Raw genomic sequence first — 10,969 nt, forward strand, 5'->3', positions numbered from 1 at the left:
GCCTAATTATCCCTCTAGAACGCCAGCAATTTTGGCTTGGCATTCATCTCAAAGCAAGCATGGTGCATACCCAGGGCGAGGCAACCTGCATTGTATTCGAAGGGACCTGCATCTTAGGTGAAGTTTGGGATGCGGCCAGTACTCGCTAAGGACCTGGACTGAAAGCACCCCACGATCAGCTTCAAATCGACTCAACACACATTTAGAAAGTGCCTACTGTGTGCAAGGCGAGGTACCAGGTCCTTTTTTATTCGGGTTAAGCTCAAACAAGAAAGGCCCTGGACTGAACGTGAGATGCATATGTGTGTGCACACACACACGCTTGCAAACACACAGGTTGATGTGGGTATTCATAGTGGATGGAAAAATCTGGCTTTTTATTTGTCTGTCTTTTTTTTTTTCCAGTCTGAATTGAGTATGTCAGTTTTGGCAAGTTGCAGGCAGCTCTCTTTTCCTTTTGTTGCCCAGAGGCTTCCTTAGACAAAAGGAAAGGAGAGAGGTGTGCTTGAGGTCCCCCGTGGCGAAGAACCCATCTCCCAAGCCCGACATGACCCCGTCTCCCAGAGGGCCCCTCTTCCGGGCGGCTTAACTGTTGGCCACTTCAGTGCATCTGCCCCCCACCCCCCACGTGAAGACCTGAGATTGAGCGTGGATGTCTGTTCTCCAACAACTCTGCAGCAAGGGCCCTGCCAGAGGCGTCGCTTCCTGTCATCTCCTCTTCCCGCTCCCAAGTAGAGGCACCTAAACAGAGATTAGATTTCTGGTTTCAAGGCATATCAAACCAAGCACGCTGAATGAACATGAGTTAGTTAATTAGCTCGGTCTCTTTTCTTTCCGTTTCCCGGTCTGAATGTTCCTTGATGGCAAAGCGACCAGGAGAGAGTTGATTTGCATCTTAAGACCTATGGGTAACGCTTCTGAAGTGGGGAGTTTTATTTAGCAACTGCTTGAACTTGTGTATGGGGTCGGGAAGGAGGTGGAGCTGACCCCAATCGGGCTATCCGAGATCGGGGTGTGGGTGGTGCCCACGGCCACGCTGACGCCCCGGGCCTCGAGGATGGCAGACAGGAGCTGCTGCTGCTGCTGGCGCAGGGTGTCGGCGATGAGCAGAGGGAGGGAGTTGAAGCTGGCAGTGAGATGCTCCAGCTTGGACTCCAGGCTGCTGATCTGCTTCTCCAGGTCTTCGCTCCGGTCATTGAGCTCAGTGATTAAGTCATACATGATATTCTGCATCTGTGTGGGGAGAGAGAGAGAGAGAGAGAGAGAGAGAGAGAGAGAGCAGAGAGACAGGGAGACGACAGGTCATCACGGAGCAATCTGCAATGGGAAAGAAATGAAATACCCTCCCCAGGATGGTGCAGCAATGTCCGCCACAACTCTGTCCCGTCTGGCCAAGGAAGGAGAAGCAGTTTTCTTTCCTGAACACGGGGAGGGTGAAGCAAGCACAATTTTTTTTTCTCATTACAAAAGTAATGAGTATTAATAACAGCATTGTATTAGAAAACATGTATAAAGAAAAAGGAGCAACTCTTTTTTTTCTTAAACGGAGTCCGTCTCTAAGTTCTCATGTGCTTTCTTATTTTCTCTCTTTCTCTCTCTTTTCTCTCTTTCTCTCTCTTTTCTTTCTTTCTTTCTTTCTCTCTCTCTCTCTTTCTTTCTTTCTTTCTTTCTTTCTTTCTTTCTTTCTTTCTTTCTTTCTTTCTTTCGAGTCAGGGTTTCATTTTATCACCCAGGTTAGAATGCACTTACACAATCCCAGTTCATCTCCTGGGCTAGGATGATCCTTTTGCCTCAGCCTCTTGAGTACCTGGGACTACAGGCATGCATCACTATGGCTAATTTTTTTTTTAAGTGAGAAAGGATTTATTGAGAGGACAGAAAAGCTCTCACAGTGGGAGGGGACCTGAAGGGGTTATCCTCACACCTGGCTAATTTAGAAATTTTTTTTGTAGAGACAAGGTCTCACTATGTTGTCCAGGCTGGTCTTGAACTCCTGGGCTCAAGAATTCTCTCACCTTAGTCTTTCAAAGCGCTGAGATTACAGGTGGGAGGCACTGCATCTGGCCTTGTTCTCATGTACTTACAGGGACCTGGCCTCTCAGTTCACCTCCTGGCATCTAATGATCCAAGAGAGGATACTGGTGGGGAATGGACAGTGCAATAGACTTCTAATTAGAAAGTCAGGGTTCAAGTGCAAGTCTGCAGCTCATTAATAACGGGCCCTCTGTCAGGCATCTAACCTCTCTCAATCTTGATTTCCTTATAAAATTTGAGTTAATAATAACTACACACAGTTATGAGTTATTGCATTCCTTTCCCCCCATTTTAACACAGCAACCAGAATATAGAATGTAATTAACTCCTCAGGCACAGGCCTCAGTCAAAGGGAGCTTCCTTGCTGAGGTATGGCCATTCATCTACCTGACCAAAAGGTCAAGGAGGAGGTACAAAGACCTGGTCCATGATGCCTCCATTAGGGACATCCCTGAGGGGCCGTTTCATCTGGCTGAGGTCTCTGTTGACGATATCACAGTACAAACTCTCCCTCTGACCAACCCTGCCTCCCTTACTCCCTGGCAGGTGTCGCAAAGGTGCTCCCCAATAGCCCTCCCGCACCTAGCACTGTCTCCCAGTGCTCCAGGAGGCCCAGCTGATTACCAGTGCTTCTCCCCTGACAGCCCATGGCCCCTTTGGTGGTCTTCAGAGTCCGTGTGTGTGTGACAGACATATTTCTCCCAGCAATTGACAGACACCATCCTGGCTCTGCACATCAGGCTTTGGAGCAAGATTCAAGTGAGTCTTCACACTCCTAGGTTAGGTTCCTGGGGCAGCCATGGTAGAGGGCCAGGCTGGTGGTCACTTGGTCCTGTCACCAAGCAATGGATGGGAGAAGACAAGAATGCCGTGCCTTCTTCTTTTCTTTCTTTGTGTTTTATCCTCCCAACTCACCATCCTCCCAGTCTGGCCCTTTGATCTCTCCACATACCAACCCCACCCCCGCAACCCCTCTCCTACCGCCCTGCCAGGTACTGTGGTACTCTCTCATTGGGATCTGCCAAATGTTGTCCTGATCCTATTTCACCTGAAGCTTCCAGCTACTCCAGGAAGATGTGGAAACTATTTATGCCTCAGGGGCCAGAGGAGCAGGAAATAAGTTTAGAGAAAAAAACAAACAAACAAGAATAACAGAAGGTGGTGGCAGAATATGAGAAGTCAGAGAGAAGAGGAAGAAGAGGGGACCGAAAATGTAGTGATACTTTCCCCAGGAAATTCACTGAGGCAGAGTTGCAGAGCTGGTCTGGAGATGACTCCTCCCATTAGCTCGCCTGTTGCCAGAGCAGGACACTGTAGTGGATACCCTTGGTGGAAAGGGCAACTTTAGAAGTGAAAGTACTTCCTTACTTAATTAACATTCACAGAATCTTCTCAAGGTGCACATTCTTCCCGGAATGTACAAAATCACAAACTGATGTGACTGCAGGGGCACTCTGATGAGCTCTGGACTCTGAGTCCAGGCCCCTGGGCTGTGGCCCCAGCACCGGGGCTCGCCAACTGCCTGACCTTGGGCTGGTCACTTTGTTCCTTTGAATCTTGGGTTTCTTCATCTGTATTCACAATCAGGACTACCATTTGCAAAACCTTTCTAGTTTACAAAGCATTTTCACAGATATCATCTTATTGGGTCATCTGGGTCTCAGATGGGAGGAATTATTTTTAGATTTCAATGGAAGCCATTGAAGCAATCAGGTGAAGACTCCCAGCTCTGTCACCCCGTAAGATGGCTTTTCAATACAGGAAATAATATTTGGAGGCCACATGCCATATTCTTAATCCAGAGAGGACCAAAGGGCCAGGGTGGGAGGGTGGTGAGTTGGGAGGATAAAACACAAAGAAAGAAAAGGAGAGGGCAGGGCATTCTCATTTTCCCTGATCCATTGCTTGGTGACAGGACACCAAGGAGAATGGGGACAAATGGGAAGTACACTAAATTACTGCCAGGACCCTGGGTGAGTCCCACGAGGAAGGGAAAGAGACCAATGCCAGAGTTTACCTCTGCTCGGTCTCACGCCATAGCCAGTACAGGGTTCTGCAGAATCTTCCTTAACCCTTTCCCACACTCTCTTTCTTTCCAGGTAACTCACTCCCAGGTTGTTCAGGGCTTAGTTCCCCATCCAATTCACAAGAGCTTTCTAATCCACTGAGACTTTTGCTTCACCCGGTCTGCCCTGCAGGGCCCCATCTCTCTCAGATGCCACGGGTGTCATTGCAGAAATACAGGTTTGAAAGTTGGGTTTGCCTGCTGTTCTCAGGAACTCTCTGTCACAGTATGTCCTGCCAGGTGAGAGGTGAGACAGCAAACATTGTTACTGGTAGAAAAAGCATTGTGGGGCCTCTCGCAGGGCCATTACTGAAGCTCAAAGAGTGGACCCATAGCCATGGTTGCTCTATATGACCCTCTTCCTGGCCACAGCTGATTGGCCCAAGGGCGGGCACATGACCCAGAGTGGCCAATCATCTTATCTCTTCTGAGAATTTAGAATTAGGGCCAATAGGAGGCCAGTTAGTCTTTACCTGTGGCTTAAACTATAATATATACTCTTTGAGTTACAGTCTGCCATGGAGACAGGAGGCAGGCGAGGGAGGGAGAGAGAGAGTTGAAACAGGCACTTGAACAGAAGAAAAGAGAAGAGATGGTGAGAGACTACCTCCTGGTTGTGAGGGCTTCCCAGGTCTGATTCTAGTAAATTCCTTCCTGAAGTCTGACCACATGCCTGTTTGGGGTTCTGCCTGGAATGTGACTCCCTTATATCCTTAGAATCAACTCCTCCAATTTTAAACCTAGTTCCAGTGGGTTTCTGATAGGGAAATCATCACACTCAAAACCCCCAGGGAGTTCTCCTGTAGCCCATGTTCCATTCCCGTTCTGCCCACCCCCGGGCTCTCGGGAACCCTGCACTTCACCTATGCACCCTCCTCCAAAGACACACAGGCCTGTGGGCTTCTCTCCAAGTGTGCCAAGCCACTTATGCCCTGACTAAAGTCCTCACAGGCCTCAGAGGCCCTTCCTTTGGCTCAATCCCTTTATTGAACACAGGGCCTGCACATGGCCCGACAACCAGTGATTTTTCCTGATTGCACCCTCTTTTCAAAGGGTGCTTAATGTGCCTGAGGGAGTTTCTCTTGCTTACCCAGGGAACGTGTTCCATTATGGTAATTGACATCTGCTGGAATGTTCTGCCAGCCTGGCCCTGGGCTGTACACTCAATATACAAGTTCTATCAGGAGGCAATGAGGAGAGGGGCTGAGGAGGAGGGAGCCTTTCTTCAATGACACCTGCTCTCAGATCTGCCAGCAGTGCGGCCTTCACCTCTCTCACTTGGGTGATTTGCAAGAGGAGCGAGATTCTTTACAGTATTTATGTCAGCTCAGTGTTGGAAACACAGAATGACAGCCTGAAGCCCTAGGGCTCTCAAAGGAGGGTTCTCATTATTGGTATCTTCACATTCATTGTAAGCTATCTGCCTCTTGAGAAGTAAAGAAATGCAACCCCCCCCCCCAACTTGGGGTAAGAAAAAACTGCCAGGCTGTGGTGGCTGCCAGGTGTGGTGATTCACATTTGTAATCCCAGCACTTTGGGTGGCTGAGGCCAGAAGATTGCTTGAACCTAGGAGTTCAAGATCAGCCTGGGCAACATAGTAAGACCTCATCTCTATTTAAAAAAAAAATTAGCCAGGCGTGGTAGCTCACACCTGTAGTCCCAGCTACTTGGGGGGCTGAGGTTGGAGGTTTGCCTGAGCCCAGGAGGTTGCAGCTGCAGTGAGCCATTTGCCACTGCACTCCAAGCCTAGGTGACAGAGTGAGACACTGACTCAAAAAAAGAAAAAAGAAAAGAAAGAAAAACTAGGTGGTAAGAATTGGGGGATGCAGGAAGATGGATTTCCAAGTATAACAGCAAACTGGTGTGACCCAGGCAGTCAGTACAGCCAACATCACTGTCTGGTCCTCGCTGATGTGCTTTGCCTCATGCAAACTCAAGTCCATCCTTAGGAACCCCTGACTGCTGGACAGCTAATAAGATGACACATGGGTGCTCTCTCTTCCCCCACTCTCTCTTTCTCTCTCCCCTCCCTATGTGTCTCTTTCTCTCTCTCCCCTCTGTCTATCTCTGTCTCTCTCATGCTCTAGAACGGGCTGCTGCTGCTGCAGTCAGAGGAGCCCTGGCAGCGGGGGCTGTGCCCATGGTACTTGGTGCCCTGGCCTTCACTGGGGCAGGAATTGCCGCCTCCTCCGTGTCAGCCAAGATGATGTCTGCAGCAGCCATCACCAATGGGGACGGAGTTGCCACGGGCAGTCTGGTGGCTACTCTGTAGTGGGGGGGGGTGCAGCTGCACTCTCCCTATCATCCAACATCCTGCTGGGTTACATGGGTTCCATCTTCGGGGCCTGGTTGGGGGATTCAAGAAAGACACTTTCCCCTCTTCTAGCTGAACCCGGGGCTGAAGGGGATTGGCGAAAAGAAAACGCACACAAGCTGAACCTCTAAAACCCCCACGAGGGTCAGAGAAACACGAGGAATAAAGACCATGTGCAGACGGCAAAAAAGAAAAAAAAAAGATGACACACTGAAAAGCTTTAGTAGGTTATCTAATTAATTCCAAGCAAAGACAAATCCAAGCTATTTCACTTAAGAAACACTTGCCAGGTTTTAAAAGATGAAAAGTCACCCAGTAGATTGCACATGTCAAAAACAAAAACCCAGGTTATTTTTGAACCAAGGAGAAATTGTTCTTTGTGTTCCTGGTTCTGCACTGCCCAGTGTGAACACAGCTGGGTCTCGCAGCATACCCACGGGCCCCATGCCAGCGTTGGTGCACTCTTTAGGATGTCTGCAGGCATTGCCACTCACCTTGGAAAGGTCCACCAGGGTGTTGGCTTGGTCGCTCAGCTTCCTCTGCTCCATCTTGACACTCCTCAGCCTGTGGGGAAGAGTCGTAACAGGCAAGCCCTCGAGTCCCTGTCAAGGGTCAGCCCCACCAGCAGATGCCATAGCCCTATCAATGCCACGGATTTTGGACCCAGCATGGGAACCTTGAACATGGGCAGCAATGGACTAGAATCAAGTGCTCGCCGGGTCCCCAGGAAAGCAAACTCTGGCCTCCATGCCCACTGGCCTTTGGTCAGTTTCGTTTCCTTGCTATTCTCAGATTGTTTCCTGACTACTATGCTTTGCCTTGGCTGTGCCTTTCACCTTGAATGCCCTGTTCTCAACTTTTCAGGGTTTCCCTAAACCTCTAGGTCAAAATAAACGTTTTCATCCTTTGCTTTTCCACTATATTTTTAAAAATTCCTCTATCCTAGAAAACACCAGCTACGGTTTGTTTTGAGTTGCGTTGCCATGCCTGGGGTGTGTGTGTGTGTGTGTGTGTGTGTGTGTGTGTATGTAGACTGTGAGAGCCCTCAGAAGCTCTCACTCTAATTTTTCCTTTCCATTGCAGCCTGCCCAATGTCTGGCATGTGGCAGGGGCAGTAAGTGAATGAACAGATTGGTCTGGGCCCCGTTCACCATCCAGTGCTTGTTGGGTGGAACAGGTTGGATTTTTTCTGTGGCTCTCAAGTACATGAGAAGACACTGACGGAACCAGGGGGTGGCGCGGGGGCGGGTGTTCCATCACTCCTCATCCAGCACCTGACAGCTGACCCACTCTGGCCTACTCACTGATGGATAGCTTGGAGGAATTTCCTCTGGTGTTTCCTGACTTTGGCGTGGTCAATCTTCTTTAGCAGCTTTGTGTGTTTATAGATTAGCCACGTTTCCCGAAGGACATTGGCTGCAGCATTCTTGATCTAAGGAAAAATAAATAAAGCAGGCTGCGGTCAGGTTCATTTCCCCAGATTCACATAACATGTTTTTTGTGTTTGCTGCTGTAGTCTACTCCATAAGGAAATGATTCTACAATGATCTGTTTCCTTAATCAAAATCATGGCATGCCTAGAAAAGATGGTTAAAATTTGTCTCTTATTAATCCTGTATTGGACACTGTAGACTGCAGTTTGAAGTTGAAGGGTGTTTCTCTCTCTCTCTCTCTCTCTTTTCTTCCTTAATTATTTCAGTACTGCCTCTTGACTGCTGCTGCTGCTATATTTAGACAGGCTGCATTAACAAGACCTTGAGGCCTGAGGTACCCTCTGAAAAGATAGCTCTATGCCACTACTGCCTTCAAAGGCAGAAGTCCACACTTTACCTGGATTTCCACTTAGTGTATATGGTACCTTTCTTGGATTCAGAGAGTAAACAGATTTCCTACCAACTGGAGATTTTAAAAGGTTTCTTTGAGAAAATGTCTTTCCCACCGATTGGAACTAGACATATCAACAAGTCCATTGTCTCATTTCTCAAATGTCCAAAAAACATTTACACTGCAATTTTACATGTAAATGTAATTGGCATGAAACTGAAATAAATGTCTGAAAATCAGTGAAGACACTTAGGTGTGAAGGCAGAGCTGTCTCTTTCCCAAGACTGGCTTCTTCACTGCAATCACACGTTTCAACATATGACGCTGTCATCTGTTGACATGGAAACCACTGATATCACCAGGCTGAGCTGAGACATATCAATGGCATCCAGATGGCAGGGGACAAAGTTTTAATCCAAACACAGACATCTTCAGCAATTAGTAACAAGAGTAAGAGAAAACATTCCTTATTAAGCACAAGCTAAACAGATTTTTGATTAACCATCCCCATTTCTGTCAGCCATGCAGATTGGCACAGGTCCACAGGCCCAGGGCCTGGAAGTAAGTAGGCCAGTCTAGTCGAAATCAGGTTACTAGCCAGAAAGGATTTTAATAAAATTGGAGAACACAGACCTGCTTCTTCAGGCTGACATCAACAGATGCGACGTTGTTAAAATACTGAGACATGTGGGAAGTCTAGGAAACATTGTTTTGTAGGCTGATAACTTTTGTGTGCGTATGTTTTAAAAATTTATTACTAAGGCTGGATTATATTTTTCATTGGCGCTGAAGTGCTGTTTTTAAAAGAACAGCTAAGTCTTCTCAGAAATGTCTAAGGGACATAAATATTGCTTTTTGGTTTCAGTAAAAATCCACTGTGAAAATGGTTTTAAATGACTTAATTGCCCACCTCTGATACTTTCTCGCCTGAAGAGAAGCAGGTGGTGGTGCTGAGAAGTTGGACATGGTGGGTGTCCAGGAGAGAAAGGGGAGGAGAGAGGACAGGGCCGCCTTGGGGTTCTGCCCGAGGCCTGGAGGAGACAGCGGCCTCTGAGCCAGAGAGGCTGCACGGAAGGAATACCTTTCTCTCTGCAGACATGCTATGCGTCCTTTTGTGGGGAGAGGCAGGCATTTAACATGTAACTTCTTCAGTTTTCCCAGGGGATTCTTCAGTTTTCCCAAGGAAAGTCTCAAAAAAATGGAAAAGCCTGCAGGCGAATCTCTGTTCTGCCAATTATTAAGCAGTTTAGGAGCAAGTGCTTAATTATCTCTAAGATGGGAAAAATAAATCCTTACCTTAATGGTTGCTAGGAGGCCCAAATGAGGCAATGACAATGATGGTGCTGAGGGCGATGGCCCACATGTACCGGGTGCCAGACACAAGTCTGCATGTGTATAAGCTCATTTAATCCTCACAACAAACCTCTTGTGTAGGTACTAATAGTATCCCCATTTTACAGATGAAGAAACTGAGACTCAGAGCAATACCAGAAAATGACAAACTAAGTCGATGTGGGTTTGAGTACCATATAAAATATAAAGTACCATACAGATATTAGTTATCATCACCTAGCTCAAACTCCCCATTTGAAATATGAAGAAATCGCTTCAGAGATGGGATGTGAGGGCCCGAATCGCACAGCTGGCTAACGGCAATGTCACAGCAGGAGCCAGGTCTGGGAAGAGCATAAGGTTTTCATATGGACTGAGGGAGAGACCGGACTAGATTTCATCTTTACACAAACAAAATCATATCCTGTTTTCCAGGATCAAGGAATTGGAAAGGACACTAGATTTTTTTTTTTTTTTAAATTATCATGGCCCTCACTTAGCAACGTGACAGAACAGAGTGTCCAGGTCCTGCACTTAACTTCAGCCCAAATGTAAGATATTGAAGTCACAGCACGGCCCAGGGAGCTGAAAGAAGGCGTCACAACATCTTTATGGGTTTGAACAGGAGGCCCCTGTGCATTCGGGAAAGTGATGTTAACTGCAAGCCCTTGTGCTGACTCTGAAATTAATTGCCAGCAAACAGCCTGGCACAAAGCTAAATAGATCGATATCTGTGAGAGAAAAAGAAATAGGCTTTCAACAGCCTTGGGCTTTCCCAGGTGGACAGTAAATGCCACTGTGGCCAGGGTGTCCCTCTGATCCACCTGGCTGACTGTGCTGAGTGTTGTAGGGGTGGGGATCAGGTGAGGGGGTGTGTCCCTCCTCAATTTGCTGAACCCCTGAAGGACTTCATGCACTCTTCCCTGAAGGAAGCTTGGGTACCCTCTGAGTTCTCCTGGTGGGCAGGGGCACAGGAGCCAAGTGCTCTCAGGGTGCAGGGATGGAGGGGGCAGGGCTTGAGACGAACGCAACAATCTGGGCCAGGTGTGGTGGCTCACGCCTGTAATCCCAGCACTTTAGGAGGTGGAGGTGAGAGGATTGCCTGAACCCAAGGGTTCAAGACCAGCCTGAGCAATGTGGCAAGACCTTGTGTCTATGATAAATAAGACAATTAGCTGGGTGTGGTGGTGCACACCTGTAGTTCCAGCTAATTAGAAAGTTGAGGCAGAAGGATAGTCTGAGCCCTGCAGGTCAAGGCTGTAGTAGCAGTGATCATGCCACTGCACTCCAACCTGGGTGACAGGGTGAAGCATGACTCGAAGGAAGGAAGGAAGGAAGGAAGGAAGGAAGGAAGGAAGGAAGGAAAGAAGGAAGGAAGAGAAACAGCAACTGGCAATAGT

General features: G+C 47.9%; 1 protein-coding gene across 2 annotated transcripts in view; it reads right to left on the minus strand.

The window, feature by feature from the left end:
* Positions 1-402: 402 nt before the first annotated feature.
* Positions 403-10,969, minus strand: part of KCNN3 (potassium calcium-activated channel subfamily N member 3) — a 176,609-nt gene continuing 166,042 nt past the window's right edge. For both annotated transcript variants that reach the window (XM_008048583.2, XM_008048584.1), the window contains exons 6-8: positions 7,718-7,845; positions 6,908-6,977; positions 403-1,233 (exon numbers count right to left, since the gene is read on the minus strand). In XM_008048583.2, the coding sequence (XP_008046774.1) occupies positions 937-1,233; positions 6,908-6,977; positions 7,718-7,845 (495 nt within the window). In that variant the 3' untranslated portion in view covers positions 403-936. The remainder of the gene's footprint in view (positions 1,234-6,907; positions 6,978-7,717; positions 7,846-10,969) is intronic.

This window comes from Carlito syrichta, unplaced genomic scaffold (genome assembly GCF_000164805.1).
Source record: "Carlito syrichta isolate Samal-C Ts95f unplaced genomic scaffold, Tarsius_syrichta-2.0.1 Scaffold126413, whole genome shotgun sequence".
NCBI classification, from domain to species: domain Eukaryota; kingdom Metazoa; phylum Chordata; class Mammalia; order Primates; family Tarsiidae; genus Carlito; species Carlito syrichta.